The 17,079-nt window shown below is 35.1% G+C and overlaps 1 protein-coding gene across 1 annotated transcript in view; it reads left to right on the forward strand.

Annotated features, from left to right (window-relative positions):
- Positions 1-17,079, forward strand: part of LOC130897264 (probable JmjC domain-containing histone demethylation protein 2C) — a 318,396-nt gene that overhangs the window by 87,600 nt on the left and 213,717 nt on the right. The window contains exon 7 of the mRNA XM_057806023.1: positions 10,728-10,830. Coding sequence (XP_057662006.1) covers positions 10,728-10,830 — 103 coding nt within the window. The remainder of the gene's footprint in view (positions 1-10,727; positions 10,831-17,079) is intronic.

A 17,079-nucleotide genomic window follows, 5' to 3' on the forward strand; every position in this document is an offset into this window, starting at 1 on the left:
GGATGAAACCATTGTAAGACCAAATGCATCAGAAACATGGATGATGATAAAAAAGATGAGAATAAACTGGAAATATGGGAAAGAATCCTTAGGAATATATGTCGTAGTATTAAAATGGCAAAAGTTATCTGAAGAAGAAGCCTAAATAGTTCGACCACAAACAGCGAGAGGGTTAGGACACATTGCAGAATTGTGAGAATTGTGCTGGAGAAGAACCGAAGAAAGTGGAGAAGACTAGTGAAAACGCTCGAAGGTCTAGAAATTGTCATTCTCATCATCTAAAGCCTAAAAAAGCAAAAAACCTTAAATTAGACCCGAGTCAGGTGCGATCAATCTGAGTAACCAAATCATTTTAAACCAAATTTTTTGCCACTGTGTTCTAAATAGAATTAGATTGAATAGAATAAAAAATAAAAATAATATCGTTCTTTACAATTTTATTGCAACCGGTTTATGAATCTAAGGAACGTGGGAATATGAGGGAAACCTAATTAATTCCACTGGTCTCTGAGACTTTTGCCACAACCTCTTCACTTAGCATTATAGTTTGTTTGGTAGTTTACCTTCCTTAGGTATTAAGTGAGCTCTCGGTAACACATAATTCAATAAGCCCAAAATATAACTAGGTAAAACTTGCCTTTTCTTTCACAATAAAAATCAATCAGTTCCTCATTGGAGCCAAATATCTTTCGTAGTAGCACTCTTTCAACATTTACAAAGAACTAGCAATACCTTGGAGATAGATCTTGAGAATATTCTTGTCTACAGCACGTTGGTTGGTCAAGAAATTTTATTATGTTCAGACAACCACGGTTTTCAACATTTGATGTAATAGAATTTTTTTTGTATGCTTTGCATCTCAAAATACTATGCTTCAATCTTGTTTGAAGTTCCATTTTATAATCGTTTTCACTGGCTGCTATCCACTAAGTCGATGATGTCTTTTCATTAATACTTCTATTAAAAAAGGAAGCAATTTAATGAATTCCAATAGGCCTAATTTGATCAGCTATGTCGGTTCTGGACCGGAACTACATCATAAGGAGTGGAGTGTCCGCTATCTTAGCCATCAATGTCAACGGAAGTGACGTTATCCGACATATCGGCCATGTTGAATATCAACTGTCATCTGTCGTGTATTCTGTGTCATCTGTTATTTTCGTTATCTGTCAACTGTCGTATGCGATATGTCATCTATCGTTACCGCATGACCCGTGATTTATATGATCGCTTCTGTCGTGATATCTATGATCTACCCGTCACGTGTCAACTTTCTTGTGTGCTGTCAACTTTCCTGTTGTCTATGTCTATCATATCCGTCATCTGACGTGTATGCGATGTTGTCTATGTGTCATCGTGACGTCGTAAAACTCTGTATGATATATATTCGTTTTTTTATTGAATAATTTCGTCTGAGCGGAGGTTTTATCCTACGACTGCATGGTCGTTCCTTTTGTATTATCATCACCCAACTACCTAGTCTATGTAGACCCAAATTTATTACTTTGTGAATTGAAGTATGTATATGAACGGTGCATATTAACTTTGCGGAAGTGTTCTGGATCGCCAGCCTTCTTTTTAAAAAAAACAGTCTGGACCATTGCTGCTTGAAACTCAATCAAATTGCTTCCACTCCAGAATGTTTTTAAGATCGGTATTGATGGTACTGATCTGTAGCTGCCTACGGAATTGGGTGTTAACAGTGTAATATCGTAGGCGGGTTTCTACTTTTGTTGATTAGATCGTTGATGTACAGGAGAAAGAAAGTAGGTAACAAGATGTATCCCTGGTGAACACCTGCGGCCACAATAATGTCTTAACAATGCACGTATTTCATATTTATCGCACTCCATACCAATTCTTATACAAATGCACTGCGTCGTACTGTGCTTTTCATAGAATTAGATACTAGTTACGACATGTTTAAATTGAGACGTAGCAATTTTCATATATGAAAACCCTCTATACTTTTTAAAATTTTATATTACAGACGATAGTTCTCGCTTTCTTAAACAAATCACTTTAATATATTTCGGTATTGCGAAAAGGGTAATTGGATAAGTTTCTATTTACGATATTTTCGATCATAACCTCATTTTAATCCAAAAAGTATCGAGTTAATACTGTCACGATTCCAAAATTGTTTTCCGTTGACTCATTCTATAGTTTAATATTCCGAGTACACGCCTTTAAACTCCTTAGCGACTTCAGAAACGATCCTGTATCCATACAACTCTAGACGCTGCTTATTTACGAAAGAGAATTACGAAGAGCAATAATTTATTTCTCTCTCACTCTATGCCTTTTCTTTTGGGTTCGTATCGACGACGACAACGACGCCATTAAAGACTCAAAGATTATGAAGAAGCAGAATAAAAACGAAATTGATAGAAAGGAATTGGAGCGTGAAATTTGTTTTTCTATAGTTAAGGAGCTGAAAAAAAAAAGAAGTACGTGTTCTAATATTATTTGTTTGAAGTACATAATTGTTATATTTTTATAAGGAAATGAAATTCTTATTATTAAAAGTTGTACTGTTTTGTCAGCTTGTTTATTGGTGGTCAGGGGCGTATTTGTACTATAACCCCGCATTTGTTATATAATATATAGTTTAATAGTTTTAAAATGAGTTGTAAAATCTATTCTACTTACCAAACGAAAATAATAATCCAATTTGAATAGTTGTTTAACTTGATATGAAATAAAATTCGCCGAATCACCGATTCGGTTGTCATTTCTGTATGTATCTGTTCTAGTGGTCAATACGATTTTATATCTCCAAATATTTTATTAAACATCATTCATCATCATTTCCTTTGGTTCCACTCCCATAGAGATCGGGACACACTTGTCATACACCACTGCAATCCGACTCCGGTCCGATATTGCTCCAAAAAATGGATCCTTGCGGCATACATGTCCTACACGCTCCCGAGTTATTTCCGATTTTCAGCTCCGGTTCAATACTATCGCCACTCTCGCCAGTCTCGTTTCAATTAAAATCGTGAAAGATTCTTTGCCCAAAATGTTTAACTGCGATTTAGTCATAGTGACACTTTGTTTAGAAGAGGAAGATGCAGAGAACCGGAAAGATATATGGATAACAGAGAAAAACGCGGTTTTTGGGTACATTCTGTTTGGAAAAGAATATCCGTAGAAGCACAAAAATATTATTACAAATTCCACCTGACATGCGTGATGCAGCAGTTAAACGAATATATTGCATGATCGGATTCATGATCGAAGTTGTGTAGGAGTAGGATTGGACAGATGTCGGTGTGAACTACGATGTTCAAACTCAGTATCACTCCACTCTTAGACACTCGTGCGACTGTATGATCGTAGTCCGACAAGAAGGATACATGATAGGTGTGTTCCGGCCTTAAGTAGGAGCACAAAATGTCCCTTTATCTCCCACTCTTTTATGTTACAGCGTTTTGCTACCGCCAGTGTCTCAATGCGATTGTCGCGAGTAATTCTGAACGATTAACACTAAGATGAAAATAGTTCACACCAGGTATTACTTCAATTTTTTTGTACGCCGACCACTTGTCACACATAATAGTTGTTCCTGGATTGATGCGCTAACGTACAACTACATTTAACAATGTTCCAGCAGAGCGATCCTGGAAATTGTACAAAAAACACTTCTTACGTTTATGAAAAATGAGATTCATCAATTTCTACAGTCGTGTTTGTTGGTCCATCTATTTTTAAAGGTTATGTTAGAAGTGAATTCGCATACACCTCACGTAAATAGTTCTTTCAATCCGTTGTTTTATGATTAGACATACCAAATTCCTCTGAGCATTTTTAGCAGTTGTTGAAAGCAATTTGTGCCTTATGACTCATCCCTTGAAAGTGTTTTTTTCAGTCAGTCTCTGATCCAAAGTCACCCGGAGATATGGCAAAGAAAGTTGACACTCAGAGTTGTAAAATTTCTATTTCAATTACATCACAGAATTATGTTGATAATTAATAAAAATCCTATTTTGGATTTATATTACTACGAAATAAATGAAAAAGCCATGGCAAAAGTACTTCGTTCTGTTTGTGTAATCTTTCTCACGAGTCGGAACGTGACTAGCAAATCAATGCTAGACTATAAAATATAAACAGACCAGAACTTATACAGAGACGGTTCCACCATCGTAACTCAACAAATCGAAGGGCTAAAAATTAATTGCCATAGAAAAAAGTTTACCAAATTTTTATACGGGAAATAAAATATTATGTAATCGTAGAAATAAAGCGAACAGTATCTTTTTTATGTAAGAAGCAAATACAAGAGGATTAGCCCTATTGCACTATATAAATAACAAAGATTAAACTACGTCGCGGGAGCTGAATCTCTGGTGTAGCTTCGCTGGGATCTCGTCGTTTCGCCTGGGTTTGTGTAACTGTAGAACAGTGAGTTGGTAGAAAGATACAGTTATATTGGTTTGTCATAAACATTGTATCTTAGGGATTAATTTAATCGTATGCTATTAGGACGTTAAAAAGGTTACTTGGAATTTCCTAGGTCATATATCAGTCAGCCAGTGGTACTAGGATTATTGTTTTGTCGAAGAAGTTGTTCGGAGGAGAATTGTGAATCAGTATTATGTATTTTTAAATGCGAGGGTACATGGTTACAAAATTAATCCACTGCCTACACAAATTATTGCCTACAAACGACCACTAAATGAAACTTTTAAAATAATAAAGTATTTTTCAACGCCGGACCTGAACACAATTGCCCGGTTGCCTTATATAGATAGTCCTCTCATGTTTATCTTCTTTTTTGCTCCTTTTTCTCGTCTTCTTTAACCGAGTTGTGAATGGCCTTCTTGATGAACGTGAATTGAAAATTAGACGCATTGTTTACCAAATACGGAAACATTCTCTTTGACTTTCAGACTCGGAATTGAAACAATTCAACTTTATTATTCACGGAGTTAAGTTGGTTTCTTGACTGGAAGGTAAATGGGTATATACGATAGAAGGAAATAAAATGAGTTTTGGAAACTTTTTGATGTTTCACATCTTTCCAATTGAGTTAATTACAGTAAAGAAATTGTATTCAGTTTTGTTTATTATTATACAGAAATCGCAACGTTGAATTAAAGAAATATCGCATACTACGAGACTTGTCTGGTAAATTTTCGACTTAAAAAAGACATTTTTTGACTAAACTTTATTAACCAAATAAAAGCTTCTGTCTTTCGACTCAAAAATAGACGTTTATGTATGAGGTAATGTTCTCATTTGATGGAAATATCTCTCTCGCACATGAAAATTTAAGGATAGAAAAAAGGAAAAGTCGTTGGGTGCTGTAATTGATGAATACGATGGGTGGTCGTAATCGTGAATATTAGTCAAGACGATCACAGAAGTGTGAGAAGGTGCAAAATTCAAATAAACTATATTTGCTTTTTATTTTGCTATTGCTATATTATTTTTAAGGGAAAATCCATTAGAACAGTAGGACACTGCTTTCAGATTGAGTCCAAAGATCTCCCAAACCATCACAGAGCCTTCCTGTTTACAGTCGGGATCATACATATACCTAACATCCATTCTTCCCTTGACTTGCGCACAAACACTCTTCTCTGACACCCACAAACCTCAAACTTTGTTTCATCATTCCATAAAACTCGCTCCCACTCTTCATGCTTCCAATTTTTACGGTCTTAGCCTATTGCAACCTCTTATTTTATTTACTGATCAATATAATACGTTTATCTTCAGCTGTTGGGGTTTTTGAGGCATACTTGAACGTGCCTATACTATGAAGACTTGTGATTAATACACGATAGTTTCTTGGTTTAACACATTTTAAAACTTATAAGTCTGAATTTGCAAGAACGAATCACGTGCTAGGGTAAAAACCGAGTTTAGTACTTTTTGTTCCTTTGACAACCGTTCTCACTTACATACATGGTGGTGCGACGGTACAAGCCTCAAGATTAACACCAATGCGGTAGAGCGACAGTTTGAGCGAGGGTCGAGGGTACTAGGCTAAGGTTGAAGGTCGATGATCTTCGTTTTTTCCGTACCTTTAGGCATCCCGTCGAAGCAAACTTGACTTGAGTAAAGAAAATGATAAAATGGCGATAGATTTTTAGTAAAAGTAATGATATGAGCATTATAAGCAATTATTTTGACTGTAAGCCCATTCATGAAGAAACCTAAATATCTACGGATGGCCGAATATAAAACCAAAACGACCATGTACTAGTGGAAAGAAAGCATTCAAAATTGAACCCCAGAAAAGCGTACGCGGGCTCAGATGACGGTACGGGCTCAAGAAAACTTTAGGATCTGGTAAAATATGATGAAAGCTTCTTAAAGAATGAAAGTGTGAAGGCGAAGTTTGAGAATACTATGACCATAAATTTGGAAAACAAACAAACATGTGATGATTTCGGAACAGGGATTGAGAAAGCAATGAAGAATGTGACACAGCACTAACTAAGAGATTGGTAAAGAAGACAAAAAAGAATGGTTTGATGAAAACTGCAAACAGGTATTAAAAAAACCAAACAAGATAGAGAATGTTGAAAGACCCAAATGACAAATTAAAACAGGAGTAGGCTCAGGAAAAGAAAAAAGTACAGAAAATGTGCAAAAGAGAAAACGAAAGAAAAAAAATTGAAGAACATTACTTAAACAGAAACGATATAAATGTTTGTCAAGAGACAAAAAGAAGTAAAATACCAATCACGACCTGACATAAATTCTGAGATCAAGACTATACTATACCCATAGGTGGGAAAAGAAAAACTGGACAGGGGGCGAAATGATGAAGCAGGATAGAAGACAAGCTTGAATAAAACAAGACAATGAAAGAACCTGTCTCCGTAGAAGAAACACCATCGAAAATAAAAGTAGAAGTGGCAAATAATATTGAAGGCCTGTAGGGATGGGATTCCAATAGAGGTTATAAAGTATAGTGGCCGATGAATATCTAATTTGATTAAAAATATATAGGAACAAGAGCAGATGCCAAACCAATAAGATAAGTCAATAATTTGCCCAATACATAAAAAGGGGACTGCGGAAATTAAAGGTGTATCACGTGATTGGATGTCGAATACAAAGTCCTACCCAGAATCGTAAGAAATAGGTTGGGGCTTTAAAAAGGGGAAGTCAACTAGTGATAAATTTTTACTTTGAAGGTAATCCAGAACACTAGCTATAACCAAGGATATTTTTTTACTAGTTGGGTATATAGAGTTCGAAATTCATCCTCTAGCGAATGGCGACCACGACTGAAACTAGCGAAACACGATCTATCAAAAGTCTAAGCGGGTTGATAGTCACACGCTGTTGGTTTTATCAAAGTCTTAAGTCACGCGGATGACCCATCAATTCGATGTTTTGACTGTCCAGAAACGTCTTTGTTTGAACTGATGTGTGAGAGTTCGTAATGTCGTGGTGGAGAATGATTCATCTTCTGCGATTGGTTTCCCTGAATTTTTAGAACACTTGTGGCAAACAAATGTTGGTTTATCAATCCAAATTGACAATTCTACGTTCCTGTACTGGAACTGTGGCGATATATTCAGTTATTCCGAAAAAACATGCAACCATTTGCATTACTTTAGTTGGATTTCGTTCTTCTTTAAAAACTCTTACAGTCGATTGTTGTTTAGTATCGGACGACAATGTTCGCGATTTAAATCCATTTTTTACCCAGATGAATGTTTCAAGAATCTGTTTCACTATTGAAAATGTCGAACTTTATGATGACAATGTCAGATTTGTCATATTCACATCGGTGTTGCCATAAGTTTATTTCACTATTTTAATATGTACAGATGTGTTGATGGTTGCATTTAGATTGTGTGAGTCTGAGGTAGAGCTCTTACTTATCTTTCTAACTTTCCTAAAAAGGATATTATAAGATATTTTGATCGAGTTATTGAATCTTCGCCAGTCTTTGACAAGTGTACAAACTTTACACTAAATCTGATCGTTCAAAGTAGGGCAAAATTGATGCCAATAAGTCATTTTGAACACACAGTTTGCACTACCACTACACCCACAATTACACTGTCTGACGCGCGTTTCGATAACCAAGTTATCGTCTTCAGAGATTGAAGATAACTCACTAACGATTCCAAAAATTTCAATTTAGCAAAAAAGTCACATACTTACTTACAGGTGAAACCAGTAAAAGTATGTTAAAAAGTGTATAAATCCTAAAATGAAAAATATTATTATTGTTACTTCAGTTTCTTTATATCTGATGTCTTTGTTAAAAGTCTGGTGCATCGGTTTAGTTCCGCCACTGATCATCTCTCTTTTTTTGCTTTGCTCAGGATATTTAAAACCCTCTCGTAAATTGCGATGTTAAATAAGAGTGATGTTTTTAGGGTTGCACGAGTTAAAATTCCTATTTTTATTCCTAAAATTCTTGGAATCTAATCCCACAAAAGGTAATTATTTTTCCGTTCCCTTTTCTCTTTTTCTTTCATCAGTAATTTCGAACAAACCACCTGCTGGTCTCCGTTGTATATTTCGCTCTCTCTTCAAATGAAATCGTTTCATTTTTGATTTCGTTTGTTTGTATTATCCGTGACTTTGATTTTTTGAACCAATGACATGGAAAATTTTTAATTAAATGTTAGTAATCTTTTCATTAAACTTTTATTAAATAGTATAGGACGCAAAGGCAAAAAATAGCCACCTTCTTATTAAAATGCATTTTGATCAAAAAAATTGTTTCCCAGAAAGGCGGAAGGCAAAAAACTATTGATAAAAAATAAGGTAATGCATTTTTTAACTGTTCTTAGAGAATGAAATTTTATCAAATTTAATTAAATTAGTCGTTTTCTCACAAAACACGATTGGGACCCAGGATGTTAGATTGCCTTCTTATTGCTGCACTACAGGAATACAAACTTTATTGAAAATCATTGTAGAGACATGCAAAGTAAGTAACCTGGTTACATTAATCTTGTATCTCGTTAAACTTTGATTGGGAGTTTCGAAGAAACTTATTGGAACAAAAAGATTTTGAATTGCGCTACAAAAACGTATTTTTGAAGGTGCCTAATATTTTTTTGTGAAATCCTAGCTTCCAATAATAATTAATTTATAATCACGCCATCAGAAAGCTTCAAACAGGAGCCAGAGAACTTCACTTTTTATGTAAAACGCGTAACAAAAATTACTTTGAACTTTTACTGTTCGGAAAACTCATTTTTTCATGTCTCCGATAAGTGAGAACCGTTTCATTTTACAAACAATATTACTCATGATGTAAAGACTACAAGGTGTGTTCTTACCGAAGACCAATTTACAACCTCTACTGCGCAGTCCCACTTTCCGCCATATTGGCTGTCACCAGCTGACTGATTCATATTTATTTACATTAAGTATATAGAGTAGTTATTGAAATTAAAATACCTTCTTATTATGTACCTTCATGCACAAATAATAATACGAATTATAGATGTGAAGATATTAGTTTCCATAAATTTCCTACAAAAGAGATTAAATTACCTAACGAATGAAAAAAGTTTATGGAGAAAGACAACTTAACCTCCAACACGGTAAGTGTTTACAAGTATATTTTTTTGGTGGGTGATTTAACATTGATCAAATATTTGTTGTTTGAATAGCGAGAATATGCTCGAATCATTTTAAAAAAAAGTTGCTACGTGCAAAAGCCCGAGCACTTGATTAAAAAAAAATAGCAGAAATGCTGTATCACCATAAAATATTCGTAGTTTGACTTGCTGCTTACTATGTGTTTGGTTATGTTAACTAAAGTTTTACAATTCGTTTTATTAATAAATTGTTAAAAAACACACGATGTATTTTATTTATTATCTATTTGTTAAACGGAAAAATTTATAATATACATTCTTTACATGGCAAAAAGTTTTGCAATCTATTCAAAATTATTGAATTCACATTAATTTGAGAATTTTTTTTATTGAAATAACAACCAAGCCCAATTTACCATATGCTGAATTAATTTTTCATAGTTTTGTATCACATTCACTACCCAATGTTTCGTTCATAACAGTCTTAAAACGATAAGATTCAAATTCCCGCATTGAATTGATACGCCAGAAGAACAATATGGCCGATAGTAGGACAGGCTTCTCATTGGCTGTGGCTATCCGGCTGCGCAAGAGCACACCTTGTAGTCTTTACATCATGATATTACTATTAATTTTTGTAACCATTACAAATAAGAATTACAGTGGATATTTAATTGATGAAAATGAAAATAGAAAATTGAAAAATTAAAAAACAAAAGTTAGTTGCGTTGTGGGATAGTGGGAAAGTATTGTACATAACTCGCTGGAAAGAGATAAACACACACATTATGGGTGTTTCAAAACTTTCGCATGTGATTGTTTGGTGATTTTAATCGATTTGTTTCGCTTAATGCAGTGATATACCTCGCATGCAAACGTTTTGAAACACCCGATATGCGGGGAGTATACGTCACATTTTGAATAAGGCAATCAGAAAACAGCTGATCTACGTCAAACTGGCTGCCGTGGGGTAAAGAAGTTATTTCCTCGTATGTACCCGTGTTAGCGTTTTGTGGTTTTTCCGGTAGTGAGAGTTGCTTTTTATTGTTTTTATAGTTATTTGGTGCTAAAAGGCTCCATAGAGAGTTTTTAGTTTTGTTTACTCCACTGCAGCCATCTTTAAATAGGTAACATCTGATTTTGACAGTTTGTTAGATTGCCAATTGATAATTAAACTATTATTTCCAGAATCGATCACCACCTGTGACGTATTCTGTGAGCTCGAGAAAGCCTAGATCGGGTAGGACTGCAGTTCCAGATCCGGGGATCGCTCCAGAACCACCTGATAAAGGTAAGTAAAAAAACTTATCCACTTTCTTTCAAATTCAAACTCTGAACCAATGACCTTAAATTAGTTATCTACGTACGTCTTCTTTTTGTTGTTACTTCGTTTTTTCTTTATTAACATTAACTTTGTTTTTTCGTTTTCAATAATATAGTTAAAAATATTTTTTCCTCAAGCACGTGTTATCTATTGATTTACCACTTTAATTATTGTTGCGCACATATTTTTATACCTTTACTTGTTTTATAAATACAAAATTCGAAGGAAGACTGATTTATTTTTCTGCAATTGCCATCCCTTAATGTATTATTCGATGCAATCAACGTATATATACCAAACAAGGTTACGAAACCTCTGTATTGCACCCCAAATCGAGAACTACCAACAACCAGTTAGTCAATTACTTTGGTGATACGGCCATTTTTGCACGTGTACAACTAACATCAAAGGAAACTTGATTAAAGTCGATGTGCTTTAATTAAACGGGCACATACAAGCTTAATAAGGTACGAGAAACAGTGACGTAGTTGAAATTTTGCCAATAATAGAGAAAACAAAACCAAAACGTGTCAGGATGATGCGTAATGGAAAAATAATTTCTATGTAGATAAACAGATCTATAATCTAGAAAATAAGGTTCGTTCGTTCGCCCTCTAATCCCCTTTTAGTTTATAACAATTTCACCAAACATCTCCGAAAATATTGATTGTTCTCGCCCAGTACGTGGGTTACAGTGGAGGGGGGCTAACGATATCAGTTGGAAATCATGATTGCGCCAGAAGTTGTTACGCAGAACTGATGAGACGCAAAAACGTCGAAACTAGTTAGCGGTCGCGACCCTCTCCTTGCAATTACGAGCCATTAGGGATGTTGGTTCCTACAAAATTGTCGAGGACAGATGTAAATTGGACAGGGAGGTAATCCCTTTATCTGTATTTCGAAAAGGTTCGCTACTAATAAAATGTTTATTAGTCGGAGGCATTTTCTTGACTACCTACCTGTATCTGTAGGTATGGAACAATATATGTCTTCATGGAAAAGTTGAACGAATGTTTATTGTTGAAATTATTTAAGTGTTAGTTTAAATTCGTGGAATTTTTCCGCTGCTACAGAAAAAGTTAGCGACTGTCAGCTGTTTAGCCTGTGATATCTACCTAGACACATCACTGGAGCCGTGTCCTTCGTTGTTATAGGGGCTGTTTGTGCGGCTCCTACCTCTTTCTTAAAGTTAAAAATGCGTTAAAAGAAGCAAGATTTGAGTTTGTCGAAGCTGTATATAAAAGCAGGGCCTATCTCTTGAAGGAACTGACTTATTTCCTGCACTGTTTCGAACAATGGAAGATTCGCATGGAACGATGTAGGGATAGAGGAGGGGTATATATAGAAAATGGTAATAAATATAAATAATATCAAAATAAAATATTGTATACGACTCTCTTTATTTAACAGCTACACCTCGTACTTGCAAAGTACGTCAAGTTGAGGAATTTATGAGAAAATATAGGAAAATAGTTGATAGACTTTCGATTGGTGATATGAGAAGAAAAAAGTGATGCTTTTTATCCTCATTTTCCGGACTATTTGTGATGAATCGTTCTCTATGTCTGAATGACCTTCATTTGACTTTGTCAAAGTGCCGTTTTCTTAGTCATAACAACACGAAGCTCATCATCACCACGATTGATCTTAGTGGGAGGGGATGCTTCTATTTTACGACAAAGTCTCCAGTCTAGTCTTTTTATTTCTTTTTTAGCCATAACAAAATTGTCAAATGATACACATGTGGGCGGGTTGATTTCTTTTTATTGTTTGTTTTGCTTGATATGTATGTTAATGTTTGTCTGTTTGGAATATTTTCTATCTTTTTAAGTTTGTAGGAGGTTGAATGGAGATCGTTAACAATTTTTTACTCTAATTTGTCTAACGTAGACGGTGAATGACAGGTGATTATATTCGAGTTCCAAAATTGCGTAGGAAGTTTATTTCTTATACTAGCTCAACCAGCATCGCCCACGTTGCCTATCATAGTGTAAACTTAATAATACACTTTTTTTATATAGTCTGTTCGATTAGTGGTCGACACAAATTACCTGACAGAAAGCAATACCAATAAATTTGTTTATATACAAGAACTGTTTATAAACAGTTTGCTCAATAAACCAATAATCCTTCTTTTGGAAACTTTCTTTTATATCTCATAGAATGCAATTAACCTAATTCTTGCCGATATATCTCGTACACGTTTTAGGAATACCAACATAACTACATTCCTCTACCTTATAAACCCCCTTATATTCCTTCTTTACCCAAACCCAGGCGAGAGACGTTTTGGATTGAAGACACTCACATATGAGGTTTAACCTTATTTTTATTGCTTTCTTCTTCTTGTGGTACCTCTCCGTGACGAATGTTGGCGTTCATCAAGGCAATATTTATACTGTCAGCAGCAACATGAAAGAGTTAAGGGGATATTTCATTGAACCAGTTCGCAAGGTTAATCTTCTTCCTGAACCTCTTTTTATATATATTTTACTCTACAGGATAATTATGTGGCCGAAATACTGTAGTTTGCGAGTTTTCATGGTTATCATTACTTCTCGTTCTTATTTCGTTTTATGATGACTAATTTGTTACCCGGACGGTCCAGGTGATCCTGAGTATTCATCTATAAAGCCACGATTCGAATGCTTATAATTTTTTGCTCAAATTTTCGTTCCATAAAACAGGACAGAGAAGACATAGCAACTCAGCACTTTTTATTTAAAAAGCGAGAAATGCCCTTATTTGATCCTGTTGATCCAACTCTCGTTTATAATAGTACCAAGGTATTTATATTGATGGACTCTTTCTATTGGAAATTGATTGACATGTAACTGTGACATTAATATTCAAACTTTGTGAATCTTCTATATTGTCAGCAAATTCAATGGTGTCATCTGCATATATGATGTTGCTTAGCCTGTATCCATTTAGCAGTATACCTTTTCCTGTCTCATGGAACGAAGCGACAGAATTCGTAGATTCAATCACCTTCCTGACCAAGAGAAGAGAGCGTCAAATTGCCGAGACGTCCATCGCTGGCACGCCGGAGGAAAAATTTGATAAACTTAAGTGGAAAAATCGGGTCATCGGCTCGTCCACATGATATCGAAAACTCACAAAATCGTCAAAATTATGGCGATATTTGCTGGTACCACACGAGAAAGTGCCGATTACCTTGCAAAATTCGTAAAACGCTCACGTCGATCTTTAATGGCCACTCGCCTTTTCGTTAAAGATCGAGGAACAAAGAAAAAATACTTACCTTCACGATCGTTACACTAAATCCAATAACAGTTAAATTTACGATCTAACTTAGAGCCTCCTACGATTCTAAGGTTAGCTCCAATAGAGGTTTCCTATTCTAAGGCACTTAAGTGTTAATTACTTTTTCTTTGAGTATCTCCATCATTATTTCATGTTTTATTCGATGGAATACCTTTAAATAGTCCATCAAACATCGCAACTCACGTTTCTGCATCTTTGTATCAAAGCCTGTAATGAGAACAAGGCTTCCCTTGTACCAAGAGCATTAATAAACCCGAATTGTTTGGGGGATATTTGGTGCGTTCTCAAGTAATTTGCGAATCATCCTGGGTATTCTTCGCATTTCTTAACGTCTGGTTTCTTAGGAAGCATTAAATCACAGGAACTCTCCTAGTACATTACTGCTTTTGCTTATGTTGCTTGGCGAGCTAAACTAATGAACCATAAACAATGAAAAAACTGTTAAATGTTAAATAGAACAAGTGTTTCGAACTTAAAGTTTTGAACTTATCATCAAAATACTTTGTACGTATGCCTACCGAAATTACAATATGATTAATAATGCGTCTAGCGTGGTATTACGTTACATGAATCGTCCAATCCTAGCGACAATGAATTCACCGCTCGAACTGGGTTAATGATCACGTTATAAAAGATGGAAAGCTCATTACGATCGACTGATGATTCTTAGACCATTAAAAGCATAATATTCCCATCAGAATTCCGTTAGTTCAGTCGATAATTTGATGTCGTGTAGTCGTCTACGAACCCGTCCACCCAGATCCGGAATTAAACATTTGTATTGAAAAGCAGAGTTAATTAACACATTTACTTCAATTATCCGTCGGGATTGAGAAATTTGAGCTACAGAAATGTTAAATTAGAAAAAAATGATAAGAATAAGTAGCCTCGATCAACTAACATTAAAATAATAGATGAGACTCCGTATCATACCAGGACGTTGATGCGGACCTGATCCAGCTAGGGGTTCGACGTTGGAAGCACTATGCTTAGAACAGAAAGGATTGGCAGTCGTTGGTTGAGAAGGGAAGAAAGAAGAAAAATTCTTGCTTAGGAAAAATAATGTAAGGCCCGTAGATTCGGAAAATACGACATGATGTGGATTCCGAAGAGAAATTCACGGAGTGTAGAATTGATATAATTCTTGTATTTAATATCTATTATATATATTATCACATAGTTGTGGAGAAATCAGATAATATTCAACAATAGAGACGGAAAAACAGGAGAGCGTCTAGATTTTACAAGTTAACTAAAGATAAAATCAAACAAATTGACTAAAAAGGAAATGTTACTGCTTTAATAATAAAGTAAGATTTTAGAAAAAGAGATTAAGTTTATAGGAAATGATAACATTTGGATCCGATTCTGTATGATGCATTATGAATCACTGTATTCGAATCTGTCGTTAACGGTTTAAAATAAATGTAAGTGAAGAGAAAACCCGTTCTCTTGTTTCCAGCGTTTTTTATGCTAATTTACGACGCCGTGCGATTCGCTGCTGCGCGTGTATCGACTTTTAATCGTTTTTTTTTTTCAATTTGTTTCCATTTTACATTTAGTATTTTTAATTTAACTCGCCGAAATAACACAAAGAGACAAAAATGAAGTTGTTTGAAATTGAATTTGAAAATGAATAAATAATACTCTCTGATCGGCATTTGTGAGATTTGTGAGGTTAACCAGTGAAAAGTAAACAAATGTTATACTTGGCAACTGCAATAATAAAAAATATAGTTGAAAAAAATACAAAAACGCGTTTTAAAAGCACGTTTAACTAAAAAGTTGAAACAAACTTTTAAAATGCTGTCTTTATCAAATTATATCAATAGTTTGGTTTTGTCTTCCATTCGCTCTAAGATAACAAGAAACATAGAAGCAGTAGCGTAGATGCTTCATGAAAAAAATAAAATATCTGTAATCTAGATCGAGAGGACAACAATCTGGAAAGGTCAGTTGAATAAGCCATAACCCATCGTCGTATATTTTATCATCTATAGTAATTGGCTATTGTAGAAACCGAACAAAATATTAGCGTCTTAGGCGGCTCCTAGACAATCAACTTTACTGTGCAATATTACAAATTGTGCAATATTATTGACCGTTTAGGGATAATATTGAAGATTGCACAATTTTTGAAGAAAAGTTGGATAAACTTCCGAAAAACGTCAAGAGAAACTGGAAGATAAAAATGATAGGGAATGGTCACAATCGAATAAGGACTAAGAAAAAATACCTGGTCTTGTGCGCTTGCGCGGAGAAGTGAATTAAAAATTCGGTCAAAAAAGGCCTATTCGTGTCACGAAAAAGGAAAGATAAATAGAAATACGATAATAAACGCACTGGCCTAACCTAACCTAACCTAATCGATAGCATCGACGTATTTCCCGATCCCATAAGAGAAATAAAAACAATAGAAATAAATGAAAAGCAATTTTATTTCGTAAATCTCTTCCATTGGAGGTCGATCATTCTTTCCAGGATACAAAAATTTTATATCTACATTGATTGCATCGAATGGGTGCACATTTTTTCGCTGGACTCGCCGTCTCCGGAGAAATTCACAAACATGCAGGTCCAACTTACTTCTGATTCCCCCCCCCCTCGATATTCTTCTTCTCATGTGGCTCCAGCTGGAATCAATATTTTGGGTGTGGGCACCCGTTTCAGGGTCAACAAAGTGCTCTTGATGATTGACTGTAAAGTGATGGTAGCCTTCACTTTCTAGCGCCAAATATCCTTTCCACCATTCAGTATAAATGATAGTCCCAAGTTTGACACGTTTTTTTATCAGCTCCATCAATGTTTCGACACTTCTAGAGTTATCAGGACATATTTCCAATCGGTAGCCGTCGCCGCCACGCTCGATCATTCCTAATATCCAATAACCCTCGACCATGCACCCTTTATTGTATTTTATTCATCCGA

This window comes from Diorhabda carinulata, chromosome 8 (assembly GCF_026250575.1).
Source record: "Diorhabda carinulata isolate Delta chromosome 8, icDioCari1.1, whole genome shotgun sequence".
Lineage (NCBI taxonomy): Eukaryota > Metazoa > Arthropoda > Insecta > Coleoptera > Chrysomelidae > Diorhabda > Diorhabda carinulata.